Here is a 19779-nt window from a genome sequence, read left to right as displayed (position 1 = left end):
TGCCGTTTCCGTACCCTCCATCAAGTTGTCCATATCCCGTCATAGGACCGGAAATACCGCCCTCGGTAATACCAACATCGTTGTGCTACGGGAATATGAACCCTCCGCCAGTCAGTTTGGAACCGACCAGTGCCCAATTGGCAGCTCGGCAAGTAATGCCACGCGAGTTGCCGAAGTTCAGCGGGGATCCCCAGGAATGGCCTATGTTCTACAGTTCCTTCAAAAACACGACGGAGGTCTGCGGGTACACGGACGCCGAGAATCTGGCCAGATTGCAACGTAGCTTGGGAGGTTCCGCACTTGAGGCAGTTAGAAGTCGTCTACTCCTGCCAGCATCCGTCCCGTACGTGATGGAAACGTTGCATAAGCTATACGGAAGGCCAGAGATCCTGATTAGTTCTCTTCTGAAGAAGGTGAGAAACGTTCCGCCGCCGAAGTATGATAACTTGAACACCATCGTCGCGTACGGGTTGGTAATTCAAAATCTCGTCGATCATATCATCCTGGCTGATCAGCAAGCACATTTATCAAATCCAATGCTGCTACAAGAGTTGGTCGACAAATTACCCACCTCGCTGAAGATGCAGTGGGGTACGTTCAAACAATCGTCAGCGAACGTCAACCTAGCGACATTCAACAACTTCATGTCGGGACTAGTGAACCTTGCTGCCGAGCTAAGCATCGACGTGGAATCCGCCCAAAACAACCACAAACACCAAAAAGTGGAAAAGTCGAAGCAAAAGGAAAAGCTTTTCACTCACGCGAACGTGTCGCCAAGCGTATCGAAGAAGGAGAGTGCAAGCGGCGAATGTACGTCAAAAGCGTGTTCGTATTGTGAGAAAGATGGTCATCAGATCCTGAACTGTTCCAGTTTCAAAGAGTTGGACATCGAAGGCCGATGGAAGGCAATGCGGCAGAAGAACTTGTGCCGATTGTGCTTGATACCGCATCGTAAATGGCCGTGTCGCTCGAAAAAGGAATGCGGAGTGGATAGTTGCCGAGTTCGACATCATATGCTGCTGCACAGTAGCCGCAATGATACTACTGATGGTCCAAGGTCTGGCGAGACTGTTCATCAAAATCATCACCACACGAAATCCTTTTCGCTGTTCCGCTATTTGCCAGTTACGCTGTACGGAGAAGGGAAACAAGTTGAAACTTTCGTGTTCCTGGATGACGGATCATCATCGACGCTACTCGAGGAGGAAATCGCTGCACAGTTGGGCATAGAGGGTGAACCCGATAACTTGTGGCTGAGTTGGACCGGCAAGATCAGTAGACAGGAGAAGACTTCCAAGAGAATAAGCGTGAAGATATCCGGAGCTCGGAAGAAGGAAACATTCCAACTGGGCAACGTGCGCACGGTGCGCGAGCTAGGGCTTCCAAGTCAAACGTTGGACTATTTAGAGCTGTCGAATACGTTCCCGCATCTTGAAGGTCTTCCCGTGGCTAGCTATGTCAACGCTAAGCCTGGCATGATCATCGGGCTGGAACACGTACGGTTGCTCACTAGATGAAGACTCGTGAAGGCAGCAGCAGCGAACCAGTTGCAACCAAAACTCGTCTAGGTTGGTGCGTATACGGGAGGAATTCTGGAACTGAAGGATCAGTTGAGCAGCTGCACATCCATGCCTGTGAAGACATTAGCAACCGCGAATTACACGATTCGATGCGAAAGTTCTTCGCAGTAGAAGATGCCGTTTTGAAGCAGCAGCTCGAATCCGAGGAGGACAAACGAGCACGCAGCATTCTGGAAGCGACAACGGTACGGAGAGGAAATCGTATGGAGGCGGGTTTGCTTTGGAGAAAGCACAACGTGATTTTTCCGGGCAGCTACCAAATGGCGATCAGTAGGTTGAGGGGACTGGAAAAACGGTTGGCAAAGGATCCGGAGTTGCGTAGAAAGGTGAACGAGCAAATCAAGAGTTACGAGCAGAAGCAGTACGTTCGCAAGGTAACAGTGGAAGAGGTTGCGAATGCGAACCCTCAGCGTGTGTGGTACCTTCCGTTAGGGGTGGTGACCAATCCTAAGAAACCCAACAAAATTCGAATGGTGTGGGATGCCGCCGCGAAGGCTGGTGGAGTTTCATTCAACGACATGCTTCTCAAGGGGCCGGACCTTCTCGTATCGCTCGTAGATGTTTTGCTACGATTCAGGGAAGGCAAAATCGCAGTTTGCTCCGATATCCGTGAAATGTTCTTGAGAATCCTCATTCGAGAGGTGGATAAGTGGTCACAGTGCTTCCTATGGCGTAGCAGTCCGGAAGATGAAGTGCAGGTCTATGTGATCAACGTCGCTATGTTCGGAGCAACCAGCTCACCATGCACAGCACAGTTCGTTAAGAATAAAAACGCTCTTGACTACGCCGAGCTGTATCCCAGAGCAACAAACGCAATCATTAACAACCATTACGTAGATGACTTCCTCGACAGTGTCAACTCGGTGGAGGAAGCAGTTCAGCTTGTCAACCAAGTACAGCTTATTCACGCAGCAGCAGGTTTAGAATTCGGCAAAATCCTGTCCAACTCGCAGGAAGTGCTCAATCGTCTAGGGGAGACTGGATCGACAGCCAGCAAGTCGCTGAGCCTCGACAAGAATGAAATTTACGAACGCGTCTTGGGTGTCGTGTGGGTACCTTCAGCGGATCATTTCACCTTCGATCAGACAGGGCTCAAAGAAGTCTTGGGTAGTAACGGACCGATTCCAACGAAGAGGCAAGTACTGCGGACCGTGATGAAACTGTATGATCCTTTGGGATTCGTGGCGCACTTCGTTGTGCAGGGAAAAATCCTGATGCAAGAGATTTGGAGAACGGGTACTGACTGGGATGAGCCCATAGCAGAACAACTGTACGAACTATGGAGTAGATGGATCGAGCTGTATGAGATGATCGACGAGGTGAAAGTTCCGCGCTGCTTTTTCGGAAGTCTTCTGCCACAGGAGGTGGACGAAATCGAGGTCCACGTGTTCACGGATGCAAGCGTAGCGGCATGTGCGTGTGTCGCTTACCTGAGAATGATGTTCAGCGGAGGTAGCTGGTGTTCGTTGGTAGCAGCAAAAACAAAAGTTACGCCACTTCGGACGCTCTCAATTCCACGCTTGGAGCTTCAGGCTGCCATGATGGGATCCCGCTTATTGCAAAACGTGTGTTCGGCGCTAACCCTCAACATTCGAAAACGGTTCCTTTGGACGGATTCAGCGACAGTTTTGGCGTGGCTGCGCTCGGATAGCCGTCGGTACCACCAGTTCGTCGCTTTTCGGGTGGGCGAGATTCTTTCGCTCACCAGCGTTGATGAATGGCACTACGTACCGTCGAAGCTCAACGTGGCAGATGACGCCACCAAGTGGAATTCGGGACCATCGTTTGATCCAGAAAACCGTTGGTTTCAAGGTCCATCGTTTCTACGAGATCCAAAAGGGCAGTGGCCTAAGCAAGCAGCAGAAGTAAGCGAAGCAGACGCGGCAAGCGAAGAACTTCGAATGGTAGCGGTACACCAAACGACGGTGGAGATAGTTGATGCTGAACGTTTTTCAAGCTGGAATCGTTTAGTCCGTACGATGGCCTACGTTCACAGGGCGCTACGGTTCTGGAAGCGCACGCTGAGTGATGCACAATGGCGACAAGGTCCAGACCAAGAGGATTTCGAGAAGGCGGAGGAGACACTTTGGCGACAGGCCCAAGCGCAGGCGTATTCGGAGGAGCTTCACGAGCTGAGCAAGGGTCGCAGCGTTCGGAAACAAAGCTCACTGCAATCGTTGATTCCATTCATCGATGATCACGGAGTCATTCGGGTAGGAGGTCGGATTGGAAACGCGCCGCACATTGCATACACGGCAAAGTATCCCGTAATATTGCCAAGGGATCATCGTATCACCTTCCTTCTGGTGGATTCTTTCCACCGGCGGTTCCTTCACGCCAACGGAGAAACAGTCTTAAATGAACTACGGCAAGGGTTCTACATACCGAAGCTTCGGACTCTCGTACGTAAAGTCAGCAGAGCTTGTCAACACTGTAAAGTGCTGAAAACTGCTCCGGTGCCACCGCTGATGGGACCACTGCCAAAGGTACGGTTGACACCATTCGTTCAGCCGTTTACTTACGTCGGTGTCGATTATATGGGACCTTTCGAAGTCAAAGTCGGACGCAGCGTGGTGAAGAGGTGGATTTGCCTGTTCACCTGTCTCACAGTGAGGGCGGTTCACCTGAAGCTGGCACACAGCCTTTCAACGACTTCCTGCGTGATGGCCTTCAGGAGATTCGTGGCCCGGCGGGGCGCACCGTTGGAAGTCTTTTCCGATAACGGCACGAACTTTGTAGGAGCGAATCGCCAGTTGTCTGAAGAGAAGCAGAAGATCCAGGACATCGTCGAGGACTGCGCTGCTACATTCACCAACGCGAACACCCAGTGGCATTTCAACGTTCCAGCGGCTCCGCACATGGGAGGACCATGGGAGCGTATGGTCAAGTCCGTAAAGGTAGCGATGAAGGCAGTATCGGATAGTCCGCGTCATCCAAGCGATGAGGTGTTGGAAACGATCATGTTGGAGGCTGAAGCGATCGTCAACTCGCGACCGCTGACCTACGTTCCCTTGGAGGCAGCAGACGAAGAGGCACTCACGCCAAACCACTTTCTGCTGTATGGGTCAACCGGTATCAAGCAACCAGCAACCGAACCTGTGAACGGTAACATCATTCGAGACAGCTGGAAGCTTGCGCAGCACATCGTGGACGAATTCTGGCGCAGATGGGTTCGAGAATATCTCCCGATGCTAACGAGGCGTACGAAATGGTTCGATGCAGTGAAGCCGCTGGAACCTGGCGATCTAGTCGTGATAGTCGACGAAAATTCGAAGAATCATTGGGAGCGAGGACGTATTTGTGAGACCTTTCCGGACAAATCTGGGCAGGTGAGGCGTGCTACGGTACAGACAGCTAGAGGAGTGTTCGCTAGACCTGCGGTGAAGCTGGCGGTTCTGGACGTGGCAAGCAACGACAGGAGTACGGAAGCAGTCGCTCCGGAAACGGAAGTGGTTCACGGGTTGGGGGATATCGCCGATACCCCTCGACGCGGCGAATTGTGGGTGAACCAACTGACCGAACCCTCGCGAGCGAAACGCCAGTGCCGGGCGAAGCGAATGACAGATCGAATGTAAAGAAACGCATATATTTGTAGAAGTTTGCTTTGGTTTCTTTGTGAGGAAAAATAAAGAAGTGAATTCTAGTGAGGTGAAATAGCTTGTAAGTTTAGCGATTAATAATTGAAGAATTGTGATTTAAAACGTTTATTGTAATTACAGTTCGATTTGTATTTATAATTTCGCGGTTTTCCACGTAGTAAGTGGATCATTCATTAGAATTGAGGTATGTTGTTCCTAAAATTAGAATAATAGTACTTACCTAGCTTGTTGCCCAACCTAAAATGGACCTAAATACCTACCGTTAATTATAGATCGTGTCGGAATTGTCCATCCGTGGTAGACGGTGACCTGGCAAAAGAAGAAGAACACTGAAAATGTAAGATTATTGTATTATACTTACCTTTGTATCATCACTAATGTTAACAATTAAATTACAGCTTTGAAACTGCTAAGTTTGCAACTAAAAGACGGTGTTTGTTCTGACTATCGAGAACAGGAAGTAAGGCCGTTGGTCCCCGGTTCATGAGTTGATGGGTCGATAGGTAGGGTCCAGGCGTGGGAGCTGCCTCCCTGACGTCGGTAGCATTGGTGCTCAGCACGGAAAACAAAACAAAGGAAAAAAAAAATTCCACAAAAATGAACATTTAGAGTTAACGGAAGCTTTTCAAAGGTCAATTTTAAACTACTTAACGGTCTACTAAACCAATTACGTTATAACAATATCATGAAAAAAGATGCTGAGAAACGAAAATTGAACGGCGTAGTGATCAACTTCACCCCGTTTTACGGTATTCGTAACGCTGTTATACGGAAGACGAACGACACAGGGGTTGGTATTGATACTCAATAATATACTACTAATATAACAACCAACTGAATTTGGTTGTTGGTTTCTCACTATCAACGGGAAGTAATTCATTTTGAACTAGTATTTTGCAAAAAACCATAATTTTCGTTGAACCACGTCTGTCTAATAACCAAATTAAAATTTCCCAGTGGGAAGCACCATCGAAAAATCAATTAATTTCTTTTAGTAGAAACTTTCACAGCCGTGCATGATTAATAGAGGCTATTTTTCACCAAATCCAACGAACCTACTCAGATGCAAATCTCCATTTCGGAAAGGATCAATGTTTAAAAAAAAAAACCTCGCACAAGAAAGTGCCTTCAGAAATTTATGAGCTTTCATATGGCACTCGAAATTGATTAAGCTCTTGCAGTTGGTTCCGTTCGCACCCATTGATGACGCGTGGCAGAGTGTGGGTGTGTGTATGTACTCTGTGGGCACTCTGCAGGGTGGTAATTGAACGCGAACCGGAAACGGAAAGAATCAAGTGGTGCAGCTGCCAATTTTGTGTCTAACCGCAGTCGAAACGGGCACAACCACACACGGAGAAGCCACATAGGTATGTACATTCATAACTACATCTGTGCATTCTGGATATGCCGGGATCGCCGCTGAGTGGAGTTTGGGGAGTAGTGGAGTTCTTCTCTTTCACCGTAAATTTCATTAGTACGGAGAGTATCGAAAGCGAAGCCGAGTGCATGATTTAATGGTCTTGTGGTTGAGCATGGTACTTTCTGCTTCGTGGTGGATCTACGTACAATTCTTGCTGGTTCCTTTGAAAAGCGTTGACTTGTGAAATATTGTATATCTTTTGAAATGATTACATTGAAAAAGAGTTTGTTTATATGTTTCACTCCAAAACAAGGCATCATTATTTTTCGGCTAACAGTATCAGCGTAAAAAATGAGCCACCTGCAAATAAGTGTAACCCAAAATTGTCAGAATAGACCCGAAGCTATCTTGATTTTCGTAAAACTCTGTTTTTCATTTCGTGAAGCATTATGTATCCAGACAGTTGTGGGAAGCCATCCTGCTCAGGCATGGAAAATCATTTACGTTCATTTCTTGCATTAATTTACATTAATTTTCCTTTAACTTTTTTCACTGACAGAATTCCGTAAAAAAACGGCGCCGGTGGTGTAATGGTAAGCGTGATTACCTCTCACCCCAGCAGGCCTGGGTTCAATCCCAGTCGGCGCCGCCGGGATGTTCTGAGGCATAACATCTCTGTTCACGCCTTCCTTCGGATGGGAAGTAAAGCCGTTGGTCCCCGGTTCATGAGTTGATGGGTCGATAGGTAGGGTCCAGGTGTGGGAGCTGCCTTCCTAGCACGTCGGTAGCATCGGTGCTCAGCACGGAAAACAAGATCGACGGAAAAAACAAACCAAAGGAAAAAAAAAAAGAATTCCGTAAAATGATGTATGAAGCTTTTGTAGGTTTTGCTTGAACTACATCTTTTATACGAAACTTAAATCTGTATATCTTATGCATGATGAACCAGAGTGAACAGTACAGCGTTCAGTGCATTTTTTTTTTTTTTTAACTCTATTTGTTCCAAATTCAAAATAAATTACATTTCATTTTAACCTAGGTGCTCCAGTTACTGCAGTAACGTACCAGCCTTAATTGTTATGATATATATCTAAGTGTGTTTTTACATTGTTCATGTCTTGGCAATTCAGTATTTTAAACAGGTTTTTTAACCTGCATGTCAGTATAACAATTGATATCTTAAAACTAAAAACTAAAACTAAATCTTATCTAATTATAAAGGGAATTTATCGTTGCAATTGAGGATTGCAACGATTTTTGCCTGAAATTATTAATTATTTTGTTGGACATTTCTTCTAAAGTCTCAACATTCGAAATTCTATGTACCTCGGTAGTACTGTACCAGGGAGGCAACTTCAAAATCATTTTCAGAACTTTGTTCTGAATCCTTTGAAGTGCTTTTTTCCTGGTAGTGCAACAACAAGACCATATTGGCACAGCGTAAAGCATGGCCGGTCTAAAAACTTGTTTAAATATTAGAAGTTTATTCGTCAGGCAAAGTTTGGATTTCCTGTTTATAGAGGATACAAACATTTTATATATTTGTTACATTTGGCTTGAATGCCCTCAATGTGATCTTTAAAAGTTAATTTTTGGTCAAGTATTAACCCAAGATATTTCAATTGGTTTGACCAGGAAATTGGAACTCCGTTCATAGTGACTATGTGACTACTACTAGGTTTCAAAAAGGAAGCTCTAGGCTTATGTGGAAATATTATAAGTTGAGTTTTGGAAGCGTTGGGAGAAATCTTCCATTTTTGCAAATAAGAACAGAAAATATCTAAACTTTTCTGCAGTCTGCTGCAAATAACACGAAGACTTCTTCCTTTAGCGGAAATGCCTGTGTCATAAGCGAACAAAGATTTGTGGCAACCCTGAGGCAAATCAGGGAGGTCCGAAGTGAAAATGTTATACAATATAGGCCCAAGAATGCTACCCTGAGGAACCCCTGCTCAAACAGCTAGTTGATTAGATTTGGAATTTTGATAATTTACCTGCAGAGTTCTGTCAGTTAAATAATTTTGAACTAATTTCATAATATAAAGTGGAAAATTAAACTTTTTCAATTTAGCAATCAAACCTTCATGCCAAACACTGTCGAATGCTTTTTCTATGTCTAGAAGAGCAACTCCAGTTAAGTGGCCTTCCGATTTGTTTGAACGAATTAAATTGGTAACTCTTAAGAGTTGATGAGTAGTTGAATGCCCATGGCGAAATCCAAACTGCTCATATGCAAAAATTGAGTTCGTATTGATGAAGCATCATTCTATTCAAAACTATCTTTTCAAAAAGTTTACTTATTGAAGAAAGCAAACTTATTGGATGGTAGCTAGAAGCTTCAGCTGGATTTTTATCCGGCTTCAAAATTGGAACAACTTTTGCATTTTTCCATTTATCAGGAAAGTATGCCAAATGGAAACATCTGTTAAATAATTTTACCAAGAAAGACAAGGTACTCTCTGGGAGTTTTTTGATGAGGATATAGAAAATTCCATCATCACCTGGAGCTTTCATATTTTGAAACTTTTTAGTTATAGACCTTACTTCGCCCAAATCAGTCCCCCAGAGAAAATATTCAGATATTCCCGAGCAACCTGATTCTCAATAGGACTAGTTAGACCCAAACTGGAATTATGGGAACTCTCGAATTGCTTAGCAAGTTTCTGAGCTTTTTCCAAATTTGTGATCAAAATTTTACCACCTTCTTTAAGCGCTGGAATAGGCTTTTGAGGTTTTTTCAAAATTTTTGTGAGTTTCCAAAAGGGTTTGGAACTTGGGTCAAATTTAGAAATATTATTTTCAAAAGTTTTGTTCCTCAGGGCAGAGAATCGCTTTTTAATTTGTTTTTGCAAATCCCGCCAGATAACTTTCATGGCAGGATCGCGTGTTCTTTGATATTGTCTCCTACGGACATTTCTAAGACGGATCAAGAGCTGAAGATCGTCGTCTATTATAATTGAATCGAATTTAACCTCGCATTTTGGTACTGAGACAGCTCTTGCTGCAACTATAGAAGTAGTCAGAGATTCAAGAGCATAATTAATTTCATCTTTGGTTTGCAAAGGAATGTTTGGATCGAAGTTATATTCCATAAATGTTCGATACTGCTCCCAATCATCTCTATGGTAATTGAAAGTAGAGCTGTTGGGATTACAAATTATTTCTTGGGATATTTCAAAAGTTACTGGAAGGTGATCAGAACCGAAGTCAGCATGGGTAACCAGTTGGCTACAAAGCGTTCAGTGCATGTAAATCACATTTACTGAACAACAATAACATGTTATGTCCTTTCTAGTTCGTCATGTATAAGAAAAACAGATATGATTTAATGACAAAAGTTGTAGCTAATATCAGAACACACAAAAGTTTCATACATCATTTACGGAATTCTGTTAATGAAAACAGTTCGACGCAAAAGAATGTAAATGAATGCACGATATAAATGTTAATGTTTTTCCATGCCTGATCCTGCTGGTCATATATTTGATGAGCAATTTTCGTTACTAGCTCAAAATAATACTTAGAATTGTTTAGTCTAGCATCCGCTTCAACCAAAGCTTTAAATTCCTGTTCCGTAATTTTGGAAACGAAGAATATGTCCGGATGAACCGTAAAACGGGAGAAGTTGATCACTTTTAAACTTGAATATTTCGGCACACAAACAAATACCTTTCAATCCTGTACAAGCAAATGTGCCTCTAATGTATGATTTTTTTGTTTTTTAAAAAGCATGCTTCGTTAATTTTTTTAATTAAAATCATATTATAAATGCAAATATTCAATTCTAGGGTAAAGATGATAATGAAGATTTTTTTGCGATACAATTTTCAAAAGTTAGCATTTAGGCGAAAGTTTAAACAAAAATAGATATTCTATTTCAGTGCATTAGTCTGAATTATCTTCTTGATGTTACCGATAACATCATGTGAAAATAAACATTTATAACCGATAACATTTTTTGACAAAAAATGTTCTCAGAATACCGTTTTTATTTTTCGTTGGATAATATGCGCCTACAGGGAGACAACTGGAGTAAAGATTTGGATCATGTTATTGAACCCGGCCGCTGGTTGGTTAATTTTCAAATTTAAGGGGGTATTCCCAATCTTTTGCCTTTTTTCGGCCTGTTTTTCAATTAATTTTTTTTCAAGGAAAATTAATAGTAATGCGCCTAACTCTTTGGTATTCTTGTTTATTGAACACTAGCTGAGTGTACCCGGCTTTGCTCGGGATTCCATATTTCCCTAAGTTCATGTTCTGACTAAAAAAAATCCTATCCTCTTAGTCGCAAGCAATACGAATCATGCATGGAAAATGAAATATTTCACGTTACGTTATACGTGAACGGCCCCCAACACAACTGAACCGTGTCTATGTCCTTACCTATACGTGATTTCAAAATTATCGACGGATACTCAAGTGTTTCATGTTATTAGGTACTGCACCGTCGGCGGCTAACCTCAAATTTTGACAGTTTGGTGGTACTGTTTACATAGACTTAGCCGATATTTTGTTTAGTGGATTTTTTCAATAATTTTTCTTTTCATCGCCTATTTCCTCGTTATTTTTTAAATGAAAACTCGAAACATCAAAAATATTTTTTCGAAAAAAATTCTAAGTCCGGTGAATTTTACCACTGAACTGTCAAAGACTTCATGCGTGACGTCATCTTGTAGTACTCAATTTAAAATTTGCTCGGTGGACTGAGCTGAGGAAAATCATCTTCACGGTGAATAAAAGAGCAGCCGATTTGTTTGACGTAAATAGAACAAAAATGAACACATCAAATCGAAGAGGGATCTCTCGCTGAATCAAGAAAGGCTGAACAGCACAGAAGCCTGAACAGCACAAAAAGCTGAAAAGTACGAATAGCTAAATGCTAAAACCTGCAAAAACAGCGAATTAACGTACATCGAAGACCGAAGCTTTAAGTACCTTTTAGTAAACGAATGTTCGTTGCTATACTTCTCTGACTAAAAAAACACGGGAAGGACAATAAATCAGAGAGCAAAGCAGTAGACAAACGTTTTTCAAAGGTTAATGGAGGAAAGAAGCTTATAGTAAATGCATATCTGTCTGACTAAAAAAAAACACGGGCATAACAGTAAATCTGAGGCCTACCCAGTAAAAAAGCGTTTCTCAAATGATAGTGAAGATAATATTCTTCTTAAAGTGCTTTTAGTAAATGCATGCCCGTCGCAACGCTCCTCTGACTAAAAAAAAACACGGGCAGGACAGTAAATCTGAGGACTACGCAGTAAATGGTGATACGGTCAAAATTTGGTCAATATCAACTTGACGTATTTCTCTCAATTTTGCATTTAAAAAACCTGAACACCCCTCATTTTGAAGGTGTGTGTGTGTAGAATGTTGCTCCTATTTTGATTTTGGAATTCACTCTTCAGTTGTCAAAATGCCGTCCAAGCAAGAAGAGCAGCGTATCAAAATTTTGCTCGCGCATCGCGAAAATCCGAGCTACTCGCACGCAAAGTTGGCAAAATCGCTAAAAGTTGCCAAATCAACCGTTACAAATGTAATTAAAGTGTTTGGGGAACGTTTGTCGACAGCCAGGAAGTCTGGATCGGGGGGAAATCGAAAACCGGAAGCCACTGAGACGACAAAGAGAGTTGCCGGTAGTTTCAAGCGAAACCCTAACCTCTCTCTCCGAGATGCCGCAAATAAGCTGGGTGTATCGTCTACAACCGTGCATCGAGCCAAAAAACGAGCCGGACTATCGACTTACAAGAAGGTAGTGACTCCAAATCGCGATGATAAACAAAATACGACGGCCAAAGCGCGATCCCGGAGGCTGTACACGACGATGCTGACGAAGTTTGACTGCGTGGTAATGGACGACGAAACCTACGTCAAAGCCGACTACAAGCAGCTTCCGGGACAGGAGTTTTATACGGCAAAAGGAAGGGGAAAGGTAGCAGATGTTTTGAAGCACATGAAACTGTCAAAGTTCGCAAAGAAATATCTGGTTTGGCAAGCCATCTGTACCTGTGGCTTGAAAAGCAGCATTTTCATAGCTTCCGGGACTATCAACCAAGAAATTTACGTGAAAGAGTGTTTGAATAAACGTCTGCTGCCTTTCCTGAAGAAACACGGTTGTTCCGTACTGTTTTGGCCGGATTTGGCATCTTGCCATTACGGTAAAAAGGCCATGGAGTGGTACGCCGCCAACAACGTGCAGGTGGTTCCCAAGGACAAGAACCCTCCCAACACGCCAGAGCTCCGCCCAATTGAGAAATACTGGGCTATTGTCAAGCGGAACCCAAAGAAGACCAAAAAAACTGCTAAGGGCGAGCAGCAGTTCAAGGCAAACTGGCTTTCTGCGGCGAAGAAGGTGGACAAGGTGGCTGTACAAAATCTGATGGCAGGGGTCAAGCGTAAGGCCCGGCAATTCGGATTTGGAAAAGCAGAAGCCTAACTGAATATTTTTCCTGAATTTTATACTAATTGAACTTGAAAAAGAAATTTAATTTGATTTTTTAAATAAACGATTTCACCGATTTACACGCGTTTTCCCTTGACCAAATTTTGACCGTATCACCCTTTAGAAGAGCATTTTTCAAGGATTATTATAAAAAAGAAGCTTTAAAGAGAGGCTTTTAAAAAACGCATGCCCGTCTCTTTAACCCATTTAACCCAACAGAGAATACCGTTTACTTTTCGAATATGAGGAAAATCGAGAGAAGTATCATTAACCTAGGGCTATACTAAAAGACTGAGTGAAACCTCTCTAGATTTAAATTTAAATCGATTTCTGGCCTGTACACGTCACCTCCTTTCCGAAAATACCCAGATTGTAGGGTATTTGAAATATTTTGGATAACGGAAAGTCTCCATCTGCCAATGATAGATTATCAAATGGCATAGATTCAGGGGCGCTTTTGACGTCACATGACCGCCGATCTTTAAATTCATTCCAGCATCTTGTATTTGGATTTGAGAAAGGACATTTTCTTTCCGACATAAATAAATAAATGATAAAAAAAAAAAAATCTGTTTCGCTTCAAAGTGAAACATAGAAAACTCCTCTATAGAGTACAACTTTAAACTTTGCCCCTTCATGGCCTCTACCTTTTGGAGGGTCACAATAAAACTACCGTCCCCTATATATAAAAAAAGTCGCACATTTTTCAATCGTTCAACATATTTTCAGTGCATTTTTCACGGTATATTATTGGTGGTGTGCAACTTTTTCGTGTCGTGCAAAATTTTTCATTTTACGCAACATTTATTGTGTCGTGCAACATTTTCCATGTCATACAAAGTTTTTCGTGTCATGTGACATTTTACATGTTGAGCAATATTTCTCATTCCGAGCAACCTAGTTTTTATTATTTCACGCGAAATAAGTCGTTTCGTGCAACATTTTTCATGTCATGCAACATTTTCCATGGCGTGCAACATTCGTTTTGCCGTTCAACATACCCCGATCGCGCAACATTTTTCAACATATTCATTGTCACGCAACATTTTTGGTGTCATACAAAAATTTTCATTAAGTTTAAATTTGTTCTGTCATGCAACATTTTTACGTCGTGCAACATTTTCAATACTTCGCAACATGTTTCATGCCGTTTATTATTTTTGATTTTGTGCAACTTTTTTTTTCTCACGCAACATTTGTTGTGTCGTTAATCATTCTTATGTCGTGAAATAATTTCCATGTTGTGAAATATTTTTCATTTCACGCAAAATGTTTCGTGTCGTGTAACAATTGTCATATCATGCAACATTTTTAAAGTTGCGTTATATTTTTCATGTCATGCAACGTTTTCTATATTTTGAAAAAACTGTCGTATCCTGCAACATTTTCATGCCTTGCACCATTTTCCATGTCGTGCATCATTTTCCATGTCGTGCAACATTTTTCATGACAAACAACATTTTCTATGTCACGAAACTTTTTTATGTAGTACAACTATTAACGTAGCTTAGCATTTGCTATGCTGCGCAGCATTTTTACTTTCGTGCTACATTTTTCATATCGTGCAACATTTTTCATGTCACGCAGCATTTTTTATTTCATGCATCATTTCATGTCGGGCAACATTATCTTTATTGCGCAACATTTTGAATGTTGTTTTTTATGTCGTTCACAATTTTTCATGTATACAACGTGCAACATTCATCATTTTGTTCGAAATTTTTCATATCGTGCCACATTTTTTATGTCGCGAAGCATTTTTCAAGTCGTGTAACAGTTTTCATGTCATGCAACATTTTTCATGCTGCACAACATTTTTCATAACACATAAACACCTCTATTCTGGTTTTTCAACAAATCGGATTCGACATACAAAAATTTTTTTTTTGTATGACGGATTCGATTAGTTCGAAAACCAGAATAGAGGTGAAAGTTTTTTTAGGTAGTGCAACATTTTTTCTTATCGTACTACAATTTGCAGGTCGTGCAACATTTTTGTTTTGTAACACATTTTAAAAGTCGCGACATTAAATATACCGTGCAACATTTTTCATGTTGCGCAACATTTGTTTCAACACCAACATTTTCTGCGTCGCGCAACATTTATCATGTCACGTAAGTTTTTCATGTCATGCAAATTTTTCATGTCACCCAACATTTTCATGTCACCCAACATTTTCATGTTGTGCAACGTTTTTCATGTCACGCAACATTTTTCATATCACGCAACATTTTTCATATCACGCAACATTTTTCATATCGTGAAACATTTTTCAAATCGTGCAACATTTTCCATATCATGCAACATTATTCATTTCGTGCAACATTTTCCATATCATACAACAGTTTTCATGTCACACAACATTTCTCGTATCACGCAACATTTTCGTGTCTTACAAAATTTTTCGTGTCGCGCAACATTTTTCATGTCCAACATTTTTCATGTCATGCAACATTTTTCGTGTCGCGCAACATTTTTCATGTCGTGCAACATTTTTCGTGTCGCACAATATTTTTCATGTCGTGCAACATTGTTCATGTCGTGTAACAATTTTCTTGTTGCGCAACATTTTTCAGGTCGTAAAACATTTTTCTTGTTGCGCAACATTTTTCATGTCGTGCAACATTTTGCTTGTCGTGCAACATTTTTCATGTAGTGCAAAATTTTTCATGTCATGCAAAATTTTTCATGTCGTGCAAAATTTTTCGTGTCGCGCAACATTTTTCATGTCGTGCAACATTTTTCTTGTTGCGCAACATTTTTCAGGCCGTTCAACATTTTTCTTGTTGCGCAACATTTTTCAGGTCGTGCAAAATTTTTCATGTCGTGCAACATTTTTCTTGTTGCGCAACAGTTTTCATGTCGTGCAACATTTTTCATATCGTGCAACATTTTCCATATCGTGCAACATTTTCGATGTCGTGCAACATTTTTGATGTCGTGCAAAATTTTTGATGTCGTGCAACATTTTTCATGTCATGCAACATTTTTCATGTCGAGCAACATTCTTCATGTTACGCAACATTTTTCAGGTCGTTCAAAATATTTCATACTCGCAACATTTTTCATGTCGTGCAGCATTTTTCGTGTCGCGCAGCAATTTGCATGTCGTGCAACATTTTTATGTCGTGCAACATTTTTATGTCGTGCAACATTTTTATGTCGTGCAACATTTTTATGTCGTGCAACATTTTTCATGTCTTGTAACATTTTACATGTGGTGTAAAGGTACCAAAAATGCAAAAAAAAAATCGAAGCACGCTATACTTTTGATAGCCCCTCGGCTTAATCTTCGGACCCCCCGTCTTCCCAATCACCCTATAACCATCTTCTTAAAGTGAGGAATACGTATGCCAAGTTTGGTAGAAATCGGTCCATGCGTTCCAGAGTTATGCTGGAACATACATACAAACATACAAACATACATCCACTTTTATAAATATAGAAGAAGATAGATAGATAGATAGATAGATAGATAGAAGATAGAAGATAGATAGATAGATAGATAGATGATAAAGTTACAAGCGTTCAAAACCTAACACTCCTTCACCACACATATTTTTTGATTTGCACCTCAGTATAGTCGACAAAGACGTAGTTCTACGTCAAAATGTTGTTTCGAGAAAAACGCGTTTAAAGTTTTGACTTTAGTTAAAACCATTTGGGGGTTCTTACCATTAGTCAGCTATGCCTGGACACCGAATTCGCTGATCGGAAAACGGCTTGGGGGATGAAAGTATATAGTCTAAAGTACAAAAAAACGTGAAAAAAAAAATTGATTTTTTGAAAAAAAAGATCGGGAATACCCCCTTAAGATTGAGACGTAGGACTACGTCTGTGCTTTCTATATGGGGGTACACTTTGTGAAAACCGAAAATGGAACATGTAACAGTATTATGAAAGATTTTGAACATTAATAACTCAGCTGCCCCTAGACCAATTTCAATAATTTTATCACTAATCGAACAGAAATGTGTCCACGCATCAATAGCAATACTTCCGACTAATAATTTTCAACAAGAAACTATTGAAAAAGTAGTAATGTCAAGCATTGTCCAATGTACAAATAAAAAGTGATAATTTCATCACTGTTTTCATGAAATAAACGTTCTTCCCAAACCCAGTCGTCATAATCGAGTACCACTTGGTTGCACATCATTCTGCTTTAACCTGAAATGATATAAAACAGCGCTGCTGTCTAGCCTCAACTCACTCTTTGCTCGACTGTTGAGCTGTTCAGTTCGTTTCCTTTTTCGCTCGAGTTCTCGCTTCGATTCGGTTTGTGCTGTCGCGTTGCGCCGTGGAAGCGTCGCCACCTTCGCGCGTTCTGGCAAGTTTACTGCAACTTGCCAACACGAAACAAATGGTGCGTAAACGTACCAATGATTCAGCAGCGGGCCCTTCAAAGAAGGTGGTAATCCAGCACAGCGCGTCGCAGGATGACGCCGGAAAACGGGTATTGCAAGCCAACCAGTTTGCGGTGCTCCCCGAAGAAAATGGCGATGGTGACGTCGTTCCCATCGCTGCAAGAGAGCGGATTCTCCCGCTTTTCACGCCGGAGAAGGATGTTGCCAAGCTGCGTGCCCAACTGGCAAAACTCAAGCTGCTGCCTTGCTTCAAGCTTTGCAGCATCGGCACCAAAATCATGTGCTCCAGCCTGGAGGAGTACAATCAAACAGGATGTTTCCTAAAGGAAAACAACGTTGACTTCTTCACGCACGATCTGCCATCGAGCAAGCCACTGAAGCCAGCTTGCGTGGATTACCGTCGTTCGAGGCGGCTGTGGTTAAATCCGAGCTGGAGCGGCTTGGGCTCAAACCTGAGGCGGTGTTCCCAATAAACCGGCGTTCCAACCACAACACCAGCTTCCGTGACCAGTTGTTCCTGGTGCACTTCACGAAGGGATCCACCAGTCTAGCGGCTCTGAGATCCAAAATCCGGGACCTGTTTCAGGTCATCATCAGTTGGGAGCATTACAAATCCCAACATCGTGATGTTACGCAGTGTATGAACTGCCTCTCCTACGGCCATATGAAGACTATCTGCGGCAAGTGTGCTGGAACTCACTCGACTGCGTCCTGTGAGCAAGATGATGACATCGAGCCAACGTGTGTCAACTGCGGTGGAAACCACCAAGCCTCCAATCGCGGATGTCCCAAGCGAGTAGAGTTCATCAATATCCGTCGGAAGTCTACGATCAATAATCAGCCCGGTCGCCTCCGTAATCATCGTTCGCCTCCTGCACGCACGGAAGTCCAATACCCAGCTCTCCAGTCCCGTCAACATGTTCCGAACTTAGTCCCACTTCCGCTCAACAACCAACAAGTCAAGCATGTGAGTATTCCTAACAATCGAACAGTCCAGCATCGTCTCGCTGCTGCTGCTGCCCAGCCAATGCCATGTCCCTCCACCGCCCCTGGTTTATCATACGCTGGTGCTGTCTCAGGTGAGTCTGTCGACGATTCTCCGTTCACCTCGGAGGAACTTGTGACGCTCGTGGCCGAGGTCATCATCATCTTGCGCACCTGCAAGACTCGATCTGAACAGCTACATGCTGCCCTGTCCCTTGTCACTAAGTATGGACCGTGAAGCCATCAAGATCGTAAATTAGAACGCTTGCTCCTTGAAGAGCAAAAACATCGAGTTTGTTGAGTTTCTCAATGAACGAAACATCGACATTGCCATCATAACTGAAACCCACCTGAAGCCTGAAACAAATGTCTACCTCCCCGATTTCCGGCTCGTGAGGCTAGATCGAACCAACTCTGGAGGAGGAAGAGTGGCTTTTGCGCTAAGGAGAAACATCTGCTGTCGACTGATGCCCAGCTTTCAGCTGAAGATCATCGAAGCCGTAGGGGTGGAAGTTTCTAATCCTATCGGCCCCATCACCATCGTCGCGGCTTACTGCCCCAAACAAGTCAACATCAGGGACGGATCGGCAGCAGATCTGCGACGAGATATCATCAAGCTAACACGACGACGGGAAAACTTTATCATCGCTGGCGACCTGAACGCCAAACATCAAGCTTGGGGCAACAATCGGCGCAATCAAAACGGCACCATCCTGAACAACGACCTGCAGGAAGCGCAGTACAACATCTTGAGTCCGGAAACTCCCACCCGGTTGAGTCGGTCCGGTGTTCACGCTACCATCGATATCTTCATCAGCAACATGGGCAACAACATCGCTCAACCTATCACCTATCAGGAACTCAGCTCGGACCACTACCCGGTGGTGGCCGAAGTTGGATCCTCGGCAAACCGATTCGAAGCTTCCCGGCGCAACTACCATCGAGTCAACTGGGCGCTATATCAACACTGCGTCGACACAACCATCGACTACGATATCCAACCGGGGACGTCGGTAGATGTTGACCGGTGTCTACAAACCATCCAGGAGGCGATTTCCCGGGCCAGGGAACAACACGTGCCAGTATCCAGACAGGTGAGTAATACTCTGAACCTTGACAGCCCTACCAAAGATCTCATTAGACTCCGTAACACCATTCGTAGGCAGTACCAGCGTACTGGCCTGCCTAACTTGAAGACCAATTGTAACCGATTAACAAAGATCATTCAGGCCAGGTTGGTGGATCTCAGAAATAACGATTTTGCTAGTAAGATCCGCTCTCTCCCAGATTGTGCTAAGCCCTTCTGGAAACTTACAAAAATTCTTAAAAACAAGCCTAGGCCCATTCCCCCACTGACCTCACTGGATCGTCCCGGCGATCCAGTGGTTTATCTGATAACTCCTGAAGAGAAGGCTGCCGCGATAGGTCAACACTTAGTCATCTTCTTCA

The 19779-nt window shown here is 42.8% G+C and overlaps 1 protein-coding gene across 1 annotated transcript; it reads left to right on the top strand.

Moving 5' to 3' along the window:
* Positions 1-1513: 1513 nt before the first annotated feature.
* Positions 1514-5155, top strand: LOC135701893 (uncharacterized). The gene has a single exon (XM_065222837.1). The coding sequence runs from the start codon at positions 1514-1516 to the stop codon at positions 5153-5155; it is 3642 nt and encodes a 1213-aa protein (XP_065078909.1).
* Positions 5156-19779: the final 14624 nt, after the last annotated feature.

The sequence above is a fragment of the Ochlerotatus camptorhynchus genome, unplaced genomic scaffold (assembly GCF_037179485.1).
Source record: "Ochlerotatus camptorhynchus isolate MF236.1 unplaced genomic scaffold, CSIRO-AGI_Acam_v1.1 ptg000178l, whole genome shotgun sequence".
NCBI classification, from domain to species: domain Eukaryota; kingdom Metazoa; phylum Arthropoda; class Insecta; order Diptera; family Culicidae; genus Ochlerotatus; species Ochlerotatus camptorhynchus.
The sequence above is the reverse complement of the archived record's forward strand: the minus strand, read 5'-3'. Positions and strand labels throughout refer to the sequence as shown.

Excerpts from the sequence above, each read along its gene's own strand:
- LOC135701893 (XM_065222837.1), top strand. The coding sequence starts at position 1,514 with ATGAAGACTCGTGAAGGCAGCAGCAGCGAACCAGTTGCAACCAAAACT.